The sequence below is a fragment of the Nilaparvata lugens genome, chromosome 7 (genome assembly GCF_014356525.2).
Source record: "Nilaparvata lugens isolate BPH chromosome 7, ASM1435652v1, whole genome shotgun sequence".
Classification (NCBI taxonomy): domain Eukaryota; kingdom Metazoa; phylum Arthropoda; class Insecta; order Hemiptera; family Delphacidae; genus Nilaparvata; species Nilaparvata lugens.
Window position 1 is genome coordinate 63,003,651 of NC_052510.1, and position 12,960 is coordinate 63,016,610.

At 33.0% G+C, this 12,960-nt stretch overlaps 2 protein-coding genes across 3 annotated transcripts in view; one reads left to right on the top strand and one right to left on the bottom strand.

Annotated features, from left to right (window-relative positions):
- LOC111058202 (constitutive coactivator of peroxisome proliferator-activated receptor gamma) overlaps positions 1-12,960 on the top strand; it is an 80,470-nt gene that overhangs the window by 33,139 nt on the left and 34,371 nt on the right. The window lies entirely within an intron of this gene.
- The window catches only part of LOC111058203, a 42,854-nt gene that overhangs the window by 7,062 nt on the left and 22,832 nt on the right, over positions 1-12,960 (bottom strand). Inside the window, exons 8-12 of the mRNA XM_039433364.1 lie at positions 12,000-12,179; positions 5,954-6,066; positions 4,426-4,608; positions 2,128-2,344; positions 855-1,069 (exon numbers count right to left, since the gene is read on the bottom strand). Of these exons, the coding sequence (XP_039289298.1) occupies positions 855-1,069; positions 2,128-2,344; positions 4,426-4,608; positions 5,954-6,066; positions 12,000-12,179 (908 nt within the window). The remainder of the gene's footprint in view (positions 1-854; positions 1,070-2,127; positions 2,345-4,425; positions 4,609-5,953; positions 6,067-11,999; positions 12,180-12,960) is intronic.

Consider the following 12,960-nt stretch of genomic DNA (forward strand, 5'->3'; position numbering starts at 1 on the left):
CACTTATTGCAGGCCGCAAAGAATCACTTTTCCGCTCTAGTGCGCAAAGTATTACTTTGCGTACTCTTAATACTTTGCGTATTATCTTGCAGCCATCCCAATCAGCTGTTGACATTGTTCGCATGTATTTTGAATGCGAATTTGTTCTATTTATATTTTTTCTGATTTCCAAATAAATAAAAATGAGAACTCATTAAATTATACATTTTGAATATTACTAATTATTCATTATTTCAAATAATATTTTTTTCAATCATAAATTGATTGGTTGAAAAATTATTTAGAAATTAAGATTTACTCAAAATTATTCAAATTAATTGGTTTAATTTAATTTTTAATTTGAAGAAATTATCGATTAATAATTTTCAATTGGATTATCAAGTTTAAAATAAATTGAAGTTGTTATTAATAACAAAATTATACAGACAAACATTTGATGGATTTCAGCCATAATTTTACCTATAATCAACCACTTTTCATATTCAATGGTAACTGTAGGAAAAATTTAATGTGAAATACGTTCGCAAAGTTCCTCTGCTGCACTCAAGAAACCATTCCGCCCTCGCCTACGGCTCGTGCGTAAACGTTTCTTTCGGTGCAGCAAACTGTCACTTTGCGCACTAGTTGCACAAATAACTATTGTTAACGTTTTCACTGAAAGGGTGGGCACTAACCCATCTTCTTATGGTATTCGACTGAGTCACTGTCGATGTTGTAGAACCGTTCCATAATGAAACTTTAGTCAGCTTGAAAATATGACGTGTGTGGTCACTAAACCATGGTCCTGTACCAAATAAAACTGTGTAGAATTTTATACCATAATTTCTCATGGTATATTTTGTGTATGGTGTTACCTGGTAGGGAATCTGCACCACTTGGGCCTGAAGGGCGGGCACATAGCTGTGCTTGAGGAAGTTGGTGGTGTGCATCATGGGAGTGTACATTATCTGGTTGGCTGTCTTGTGGAAGGGGCGCACACTCGTTTCGCTCGCCTCGAACCGAGTCAGCCAGTTGGCTTTGAAGTAGATGGCGTTCACTATCACAAGGCTGCTTTCTGGTTTCAGCATACCTATCAACCAAAAATATGAAGATTGAATAATATTAATTGAAAATTTTATAATACATGAAATTGAATAGAATATAATGCTCTTCAATCCTACGATTAGTATATTAGTTTTTCGATGAATTTTTGGAGATTTATAAGCCCTAAAACTGCATGTTTTGATTCATTCAAGGTTGAATGAAAACCTGTGTTCTTAAAAAACTCACACTTTCAATTAAATATTGAAGGTATTACAAAACTCAACTTGACAAACATTGTAGGAAATTCTTCAAGCTCCTTTTTTGAATGGTTAGTCATGTCGATGGACCGCATTGTTCCCAAGATAGAAGCGTGTAAGCAACAAATGAAAAAATGCAACGTTTGATATGTTCACCTCCCAACTGGTTCAAACAAAGCTGCAAAGTCAAAAATTGAGTTCCAAGAATTCCCTTTGTCACTTGATCTAAGAGTGAAAAATTTCACACTCAACATTGAACTGCTGCATTGGTTGAAAGAAATGCATAAGTTATAATCAGCTGTGCTAATAGTGAAGTTGTGTTTCTTTTCAGGCTCAAAATTTTGCAAAATTACTCAAAAATTTCCAATTTGTAGAGTTTTGAGTGAAATATTTTTGTTTTAATCAGTTTTTAAAGATCAAAATTTTTAGTTTAGTCATTAGTTTTGAAGTGGAAATTGGACTTTTTGAAGTGAAAGTGAAATCTTAACCTTATTCTTTTTGAAACTTTTATTTGTTAAAATTTGGGAGAAGACAGTTTTGGGTTATGCCTGTTGTCTTCTCCCAATCATATTATATTTATTATAATTATGATCTGTAATTGCCAATGAAATAAATAAATAAAATAGAGGAATTATTCATCAAATTGAAGAGAATTTAATGTTCTATAAGTACATAATCAGCATGTATTTTTTAATAATTGAAAAGGAATGAGGTCAAAAAGAGCAAAACAAAAACATGGAGGCAAACGTGTTGTTTTTGATCACTTTATGATACTTCTAATTTAATTTTTGATCACTGTTTTATTAATCTTGATTTGAACTCTTGATTTATTGTGGTGTGAACTAACCGGCTTTAACGATGGCGGGTATGGCGCCGTTGGTAGTCTGGTTGACCCAGTTGTTGATGGTGCGCACGGCCGTCTGCGGATAGCGGAAGTCGACCGAGTGCGCATGCGCCTGGTACTCGGACATGGCCGTTTGCCGGTAGCCGTCTGCCAGACGCAGATCTTTGGCCACGAACAGCGCGTTGGCCGATTTCAGGGTGACGCCTGGCGAGGAGGCGTTCTGCGAATCGCAAAAACAGAGATGAAGGTTAAATTTAAGTGGAAGAAGACAGGAGAAGGAGAAGAATGAGAAGAAAAGGAAGAAGATGAGGAAGACAGGAGGAGGAGGAGGAATAGGGACAGAACTAAGGCTCAACTCACACTTACGCGACTCAGGTCGAGAAGAGACTCGACTCTAGTCGAGAGCAAGTGTTTTCAAATGGTGACGTCGCGGAGACTAGAATCGACTGGTCTGAGACCAGACCAGTCAATTCTAGTCTCCGCGACGTCACCATTTAGCCGAGAGCATGTGTGTCCAAATGGTGACGTCGCGGAGACTAGAATTGACTGGTCTGGTCTCAGACCAGTCGATTCTAGTCTCCGCGACGTCACCATTTGAAAACACATGCTCTCGGCTAGAGTCGAGTCTCTTCTCGACCTGAGTCGCGTAAGTGTGAGTTGAGCCTACGAGTTGTAGAAATGTACACCTACAGCAGCAGAATCAGTGCTGAGGGTTGATCTACGTGGAAAAAGAACTCAAATCAAATTTCATTTATTCAGTTGCATAAAAAAGACAAGCTTCGCAAGATTGAATCGTCACTTAATAATAATAATACATCGTTTATTAATAATAAAACACAGAACATATAATAGTGCAAGGAGGGGACGTCAAAAACAACACTGCCGCTAGGAGCACCCCGTGGAAGAAATCGTTTAATTTCAGTGAATTTAAAGGAAATTTTTATTTTGTAATAATTCTATGATATTCAATTTTCTTCCCTCAATACATCCACACATTCATCCACGTGTATGGCGCTATTTTTAACAGAAATTCCCTTATCCTTCCGGTCCTCTTTGGAAAGTTGGAGAAATCTTTAAAATTATGGTGGAGTCTATTTATAATATTTATTGCGCAATAGTGTGGGTCTTTCTCCAGAAGTGTTAGCCTATGTGCCGGGTAACCGAGGATCGAGCCACCACTCTTCGTATTGTAGGAATGATCAAGTACAACGGATGATGGTAAATCATTATGATAAAACAATGATGAGTAGGAATGATAGGTACAACGTATGAGAATGCCCTCCATTTTTTTCTAACGTACGTGATGACATCCAGAAACTAAATGGCTGGCAAAGTTAATATAAATACTCTCTCTCATAAAATGAGGTCTAAAGGATGTTCGGGCACTGAGGTTAAAGATTATTCTCAGAAGGAGACAGGAGAATAATAAGAAGAAGAACTTGATAGTTTAAAAATATATTGATCAGATGCTTCATGTCTAATCTATATTTCATCGAGGATTCAAGGATCAAAACTTGATTGACCTTTGTGCAATATTGATTATTGTTGTATACAAAACTTGTCAAATTATCAAAGTGAAAAATATCGAGATGGATTGGTTAGTATGACTTGACTTGAAATGACTTTTTATTTGATGACGTAAGTGGAGAATTTTGAACAGTAATGTATACTCTACCACTTATCGATATCAAAATATTAAGATATTGATTGGTTAGTTGAGAATTCACAGTGATTGTATTGGAAAATATATTTTTATTTGATTTGGTACTTCTTTCAATGTGTTGTTAACGTACTGTTTCTCTTCTTAGGCTGAGTCTTGGTTTTCGGGAAGTCTCAGGGTTTGTTGTAGCCTATTAAGTTGGTCAATTTCAGTTGAAAAAATTTAAAAATTAAAAAAAATTTAATGTAGGCTATTATTAAATAAGTATAAATTGGGATTTTCACTCATTTTCAAAGTGTTGTGAACGTACTGTATCTGTTCTTTGGCTGAATCTTGGTTATCAGGCAGTCTCAGGTTTTGTTGTATTAAGTTGGTCAATTTCAGTTCAAAAATTATTAATTTTACAATGTAGTCATATAATAATTTACAATGTAATCATATAATATTTATTTATAGCATTGGGTTTTTCACTCACCTTCAATGTGTTGTGAACGTACTGTATCTTCTGTTCTTTGGCCGAATCTGGGTTTTTGGGAAGTCTCAGGTTTTGTTGTATCAAGTTGGTCAATTTCAGTTTAAAAAGTATTAATTTTACAATGTAGGCTATTATTAAATATGTATAAATTGGGATTTTCACTCACCTTCAATGTGTTGTGAACGTACTGTATCTGCTCCTTGGCCGAATCCTGATTCTCGGGCAGTCTCAGGGTTTGTTGTATTTCCGCGGCCGATTTGCCAGTGGCTCCGTTAAGTAGAAGACCCATGACTGACTTGATGCTGGCCGGTGATATTACAACGTTGCCCTCGGTTTTGTCGCAGACCTCCTGCAATTCAAATCGTTTTTATTTAATAAATAGTTGAAGATTGAATTTATTGAAAATTCAAACTATTCTCAACGGTTCGTTTCATTTAATAATCTTATCAATTCAACTACTAACTAGTAGAGCAAAATTTTCACTTGTATATTCGGAAACATTTCAAGAAGGATAACTTCCTTTATGAAGAAGCACAAGGTCACTTCTGTATCATCAGAATGATACTGTATCATCAGAATGATACTGTATCATCAGAATGATACTGTATCATCAGAATGATACTGTATCATCAGAATGATACTGTATCATCAGAATGATACTGTATCATCAGAATGATACTGTATCATCAGAATGATGAGTGAAGTTCACGTTATCGGCGAGTTTCCTGCCCTGCCGACTAGTCTAAAAACGCCTAATATGGTCTCGTCCTCACAAGTTTCAGTTAGAAGATAATATAGATTTTTTAAATTGAATCAAACAAGAAATTATTACAATATCAATGGAAAAAAATCAGCCCCAACTTCTGTTCCATTATATCTATAGCGCCGATTAGTAAAAGTAATTGAAACTATGGTGAGGTCCACGTTATAATGGCAGTGAAGAAATATATCGGAACAGCGTACCGATTCTCTGTATTGCCACTGCCTTATGTAGAGGATAGCTGATACCCTTATATCCTATGTAATAATTAACTGTTCATTCTTGTTTATCAAATAATCAATTGTATTTTATTTGTTTAGAAAATATATTTTTCAATAATTAAATTGCAAATTCACATAATTGAGATTAAATATTTTATTAATTAGTTAATAATTCTACATTGTTAAAAGACGGTCTGGCAACAGAGCAAAGCGAGAAAGAGATAGCTCTATCCGTTTTGTTGCATGATAGACAAGGATAGCAATACCATTGCTAATAAAACACTGCCATTATAACGTAGACCTCACTATAGGTAAACAGACTTGCCACTGCCTTCTATAGTAGTTAGGTGATACCGTTTCATTCTGATAACTGTTCATTCTTGTTTATCAATTATTGTATTTTATTCGTTTAGAAATATTTTTTTTCAATAATTAAATAATAAATTATTATTGGAAATATTTGGTCATATAATTATATTTCTACATTGTTAAAAAAATATATGGCAGTGTTGTAGAGCTAGAAAAGGATAGCGCTATCTGCTTTGTCGAATGATAGACAAGGATAGCAACGCCAAAGTTAATCAAATACTGCCATTATAACGTGGACCTCACTATAGCCCAAAACTGCTCTTTATGATTGTTTTATTCACTTGATTCAGTAGAAAGACAACCTTATGTATTATATTTAAGTAATATATTTTGATTGAACTTACATCCAGTATTTCTGCATCGAAGAACGACATACGTTCAATTTCGCTTGGGTAGATATTTCGGTTGAGGTCTGAAGGGAGACTGCCTTGTAGAAACAGCGGTGTTTGCTGGTTCACTGAAAATTCAATTCAAACCTCAAACTAAATTCTCAAATTCTTTGGGAATCTGCCTTAAACCAGCGGTTCTTCATTTTTTCCTAGACAATTTATTATTAAGAAGGTCTTGATAAAATTTTATTCTTGAAAATTCTCTTTGTAAACTAGTTGAAAATACTTTTAATTCATTTTTTACCGGTTCACTGAAATTTCAATTCAAAACTGAAACTAAATTCTCAAATTCTTTGGGAATCTGCCTTAAACCAGCGGTTCTCCATTTATTCCTAGAGAATTAATTTTAAAGAAGGTCTTGATAAAATTTTATTCTAGAAAATTTGCTTTGTAAACTAGTTGAAAATACTTTTAATTCATTTTTTACTGGTTCACTGAAAATTATATTCAAAACTCAAACTAAATTCTCAAATTCTTTGGGAAGCTGCCTTAAACCAGAAAATTCTCTTTGTGAACTCTTAATTCATTTTTTACTTGTTCACTGAAAATTTAATTCAAAACTGAAACTTAATTATCAAATTCTTTGGAAATTTGCCTTAAACCAGCGGTTCTTCATTTTTTCTTAAACGATTTATTATTAAGAAGGTCATAATATAAATGTATTGTAGAAAATTTGCTTTGATAACGATTTGGAAATACTCTCAATTCATTTTTTACTGGTTCACTGAAAATGTTATTCAAAACTGAAACTTAATTCTCAAATTCTTTGGAAATATGCCTTAAACCAGCGGTTCTTTATTTTTTTCTAAACGATTTATTATTAAGAAGGTCTTGACAAAATTCTATTGTAGAAAATTCGCTTTGTAGACAATTTGAAAATACTCTTTATTCATTTTTTATTGAGTGCATCATTAAATAGTAATTATTTATCATTCTTAACCTTGAAATAATAGCTTCCTCCTTACCACAGTGATTACGACATAGTTACTATGATTTTGTCATATTTTTAAACACCAATAAACTTCAAATACTCGAAACTTGTCTGAGATAATTGGTCATCCGGCTTTATTTTTCAATATTTTGGTTAATTGAAAGATGAAAATAGACCTAATGTACACTGATCTTGATTATCTTGCTATATTTTCTAATAATTTGGTTAATTGAAAGTTAAAATTAGATTTTATGTACTATGATTGTAAAATATCAAAATAGACTCTATGATTGCAAGATTCAAATTTTATGGCAAAATTTACGACTTACCTTGTAACTCAGGCTGTTTGGTTACTTGAGCCGAGCAAATAATTGCTATTTGCAGAATTATCCACAATTTTTTATCCATAATCGTAAATAAAATATTGTCTGTAGTAAACACTAGATTGAATACTGTGTTGCAAAATAACTATCTTGCAGATCTGCACTATATCACAGTATGCTATTAAACTACAATGCAATTATTAATTCTTTATCGTCACAGTATAGTTTGAAATCACGATTATTGTTAAGCACTTTTCTTTTACTTGAATGCCCTATTTTATTTATACCATAGATAAACTCAGAATTAGCTTTGGATTTCACACTGTTCTATTTCCTTAGTTATTCACAGATCTAATTTATTGGTGTTATTTGCTACTATGAAGAAGTATTGTAAATTACTTTTGATGCATTTCTAATGCTTTTTGAACTGAACTATGAACTTATCAGAGGCGTTACTAGAAAGTGAGTGAAGAAGTATTTCATATTGTTGTTGACTGATTTTGTATTTAACCTGATGACCTGCGAATGATATCGCCTGCACTTGCTGATTTGTGCAATTCAATTAAGCTGATTATAGATTTTTCCTTTTACAAATTGGGCTTGTTGATTCAGTAGTTCGTTTGTTGATAGAGTTGAAATTTATACTCCGATTTTTTAATTTGGACGTTGACTGTAGTTCAGTTTTACCTATTGACTTCAGCTAAATTTATACACCGATTTGTTAATTTGGACATTGATTGTAGATTAGTTTTACCTATTGACTTCAGCTGAAATAGATTTTTGAAGTGTTTTTTTTACAACATTTTTGTTGCTCTAGACTCTCAGTAACTGATTATGCACTGTAAAGTAAAATTCCTTGTCTATTCTGAGTTATTAATTCCTTACCCAAATCTTTAAAGCTGAATTATCTTGGACGTTTTGGTAACGATTTCTTCATGTTGTTGGTTGCTGCTCCATTTTGACGTTATTATCTTCTATTAACATGATACAGGATCATTTTTTCACATCCCATTTTGTATCAAATTTCTGATAGCTTCAATTAGTTTAGTGTTGACTAGCAGGTAACCCGTGCTCAGCATGGAGCTATTTCAAAACAAACTGAAAACTTGACGCAATGAAATCTAAAAGAAATTGAAAATAGGCTTATAACCATCCTCGGTTAATTAAGAATCTTTATGCAAAATTTCAATTTAATCAGTCCAGTAGTTCAGATGATGCGTCAAACATAATAAATTTTCATATCCCCGTACATGTATAAGCCAGTTCTTTAATTGATTATAGTATAGATTTATTAGTATCACGCGTTGACTTATTAAATGTTTTTGTGTATCTTATTAGCTTATGTGCTATTTGAGGTTTTTTATTTCAATGATAGTACTTAACTACACAATTAGTTTTTGTTGTGTTAGTGGTGTGGTTTATATTGAAATCATGCTTTGAGTTTATATGATATAATATTAGAGTAGTGACCCATGTACCAAATCAATGATTTTATTCATGCTTTGGGTTCGAATCCCGCATTGACTTCAATGCTGTCTATTGGATTTCTATCAGTGTATTAGTAGAAGTGTTCTAATTTTTGAAACATTCTGTATTAGGCTTCCAAACTGTCGTGAAAAAATGTTATATTCTTGTTATGTAGCTCCTGATTCCATTCATCGAACTTATCTAGTTTGAGTTTTGTATGTTATCGTTCAATCTGATTCCTGGTTAGTAAGAATTATTATTATGGTCTATGAAAAGCGATAGTAACTATTTTTTGTTAGATTTTTTAGTTTAATTTTATTCCTTTTTTCTCTCAATAATGTACTTGGAAGTGGTTTACTGTATTATTATTTGACATTGTTATAGGTCTTTTAAACATTTTTTTCTATGAAGTCATAATTTCATAATATGTTTAAATTGTTAGGGTATGATTGACAGACAGCCTATCCATATTTGTTTGGATGTTTAGACTTTTGATGTATCTTCTTTTTTTTTAAGATATGGTTAAAGTTTGATTCCAATAAAATAGTATTGTGTTTTGTCTCTGGCAAATAAATAAATCCATTCAAATAGTTTATGACGGGATATTCTACTGGACACAGACCTTTGGTATTGGTTCAGAGATATGAAATATTATATTCTCTTGTTTGGAATATTTTCTATTATGAACTTGTGTGCTGTATGATTATCTAGAAGTCTGAGAAATTGGATTGTAGTTGAATTGAAAATCCATTTACTATTCTCTTTGAATCCAGCCATAAAGTATTTGCATTAAGACTTGATTGAATATTATGTTGAAGTGCAGTACACATATCCCCTTCTCATTTCTTCTTATCTGCTCTCTCGATCTTTGATGGGAAAGTCTTGGGTAATTCGAAAGAATAAAATTAACAGTTCTGTTTAAAATAATACTTTATTGAAATCAATATCAGGAACAAAAGTATACTATAAATGATATGGCAATTACAACATAATTAAGATACTTTAATCTTATCAATAATATTCTATGAAATTATTATCCTAGCCGTAAAAATGTATCTTTCCTTACTATCCAGTTTTTTCTCATATTATGTCAATTCTCAATATTTCTCAACTTTTTTATTGGCGTTTCACTAGATGATTTATCGACCTAGAGACGAAACTGATTTAGTTTGATTCAAGAAATGGCACATTATTTGTCTTGTAGTTTATTAAGGAGATTTTAAAAGAAGTCTGATATTATTCAATGGTTATGGTGATGGGTGATCAAAGACTTTCAAAGATGTATCTGAGTGGGAAGAAAAATGATTTTCATATTCATATCCTTTGTTTTCAATACTTTCTTAATATTTTACCAGAATGTGCCATGGTGTAATGTAAGCAACTGAGCATGCAAGCTAAAGTTATCTTCATATTTGAGATAAATCCAAAAAAGCCAAGCTATCATTTTAGTATAATTTAAAAAAATGAGTTGAATTTTGTACTTTTTAATAGTACTTTATCAAATTCAAACATCAATTAGCATTATCATGTGTTCAATTTAAAAGAAAATCATTCTTTTGTTAGTTTTGAAGTGGCTTTAAAGTGAGTAAGTGTTAGTAAATCAGTAATGTGTTGAGTATTAGAAAAAGCGATTCAAATCGTAATTGTGCGTGGAAGTACTTCATTATAAAACTTGATTTCATGATTCAAAATGAAACTTGAAGTGTCTCAATATTGATGTAGTAATGAGTGCAAATCCGATATTGTTTTCATTCTTCATTGTGCTTACCAAGTAACCTACTGTATCCATCGTTCTCTCTCATTCCTCTTCAAGTCTATTAAAATAAGATACACTCACCTCCCTTTTTATCTTCCTAAATGACATGATTCTAACCTAACCTATTATAAAATAATTGTTTCTTTATCTTAAGGTTTCAAATAAAATTAATCCTAAATCCATATTTATGTTGATGTATTCAGCTCGTCGTCTTGACTTGAAATAACGTTTTTTATAATTTGAATATTCATAAATAATCTATAGCTTATCTAATCTAATAGCCTATCTACCAAATATTCAAATAACCGTTAATAGTAGTTATTACTAAAGACAAGAAAATTGAAGATGTTTCATTTATTAGGTCTCATAAAACCTTGAAATCATATTATTTTATTCATTTATTAAAGATAGAATGAATCATAAATTCATATTTATGATGATTTATTCAGCTTGTTGTTTTAGTTTGAAATGTAGTTTTGTAAGTATATTCATATATACCGGGTGATTCAAAAAGGTCTTTACAACTTTGAAAATTCATATAAATCTTATTAAACAAGGTACAGAACTGGTTTTGGTGTTGTTTTAAAGGAAAACACTTCAAGTTTTTTAACTTAAACTAAAGATTTTCTATGTGACTTCCGTTGGTTATCCTGCAGACATCCCATCGATAGTCGATTTCTTCCCAGACTCGCACTAGCGTATCAGGTGTAACTTGCCCAACAGCAGCGCAAATCCTTGCTCTAAGTTCAGGTAGAGTGGCTGGAAAAGGAGGTACGTACACCATATCTTTTATGAAACCCATCGGTGTTAGTCTGGGGAACGAGGTGGCCGTGCAATTGGCGCATTCCACTGATTTGGAAAGCGGTGATTAAGAGAATCCTGGAAGTCAGTCAGATAGTGTGGTGGTGCGCCATCTTGCATAAAGAAACCCTTTCGTTCTCGGTCATCCTCATGGTATCAAAAATTTTGGCAACATATCAAGGTACACTATGCCGTTTTTCAAACCAAAACAAACAGCTAGCACGCTCAGGTCCAGTGAAGGCAGCCATCTTTGACGTAGCTGCCGCTAGCGCTTGTGCGGCGCGACCAGGCACTAGCGGGCTATGCGCGTCAAAACTTGAAGTGTTTTCCTTTAAAACAACACCAAAACCAGCTCTGTACCTTGTTTAATATGAATTTATATGAAAGTTGTAAATTCCTTTTTGAATTACCCGGTATATTTGAAAAAAGTATTCGTAAATATATTTGGTATTGTTCTATTGCGGTGTCACATCGGATGGAACTTGGCTTGACCTAAATAAATGAAGTTTTAAAAGTTTGAGTATTCATAAATGAATAGAGTATTGTTCTATTGAGGTGGCACATTGGATTGACCTTGACCTGCATATTGCGGAGGCACATATGTTTGACCTTGGTTTTGACCTTGATATTGTGTTGATTGGCTTTGACCTTGACCTAGATTAAGGTTTGATCTAATCTCGTTGAGTAGGACAGTTTGGTTGAAGAGCTGAGCGGCCTTGTTACCTTCGAAGGAGGGCGGCAGAGCGGGTGCGGGGGGCGTGTCTGAGCTGGGATTGGTCATTTTGCCGACGAATAGCACGGTGCGTGTTTTGTCCTCCTCAATGAAGAAGAGGAACGGACGGTTGGCAGTGAAACGCACCTTATCCTCTTCGCTGCCGCCGTATTTGTTGTGGATTTCTACCACTGCAAACAAATTCGAGAGATAATAAGTTACATTATGCAAAAAAAAGTGGAATTTTATTAGACATTCGAATAAGATTGGACAATTTCAAACATATTTTCAGCTGTACTCAAGATTCAAAATGTATTAGAAATTGGAAGAAAGAATAGAGAGGAGGAAATTATAAATTTGAGAAAGATTGAAGGAAATTGATTGCTAGTCGAATCCACTTTTTACTCGAGAATCTTGTTACACAACTAGAGAATTGTATCACAGAACTATTTATTGGGGACCAGAAGTTTGAACGCTTTGAATGCTTTGAAGAAAAATACTCATTGACAATGACAATATATTCAGGCGAGGTAGAACCTTCCAGCAAGGGACTCTCGACTCTCCACCATCAAAAGCGATACGAATTTACTTTTAGCTTACTGTTATTATTGATTGAAATAGGTAATGTCTATGAAATCATCTGTGAAATAGAAGGAAAACTTGAGATTGAAAGATAGAATGAAATAAAATATGGATAAAATTGAAGGTATGAAAAAAATGAGGAATTTTGTATTGAGAACTGAATTTTTAAAAAATGTGAGAGAGGAATGTGGAAAAATGAGAATTGGAAATTAAATGAAAAGTTCTGTAAGTTTTTTATTATTATCTTATTATTAATAAGAACAGTATTGGGCTGTGCCTGTTGATCCTCCCCAAATTATTTTACATAATAATTTTGTATCATTCAATCAATAAAATAATAATAATATTTTATATTATGTTGCTATCCACATGTCTCTGATGAAGGAGCCG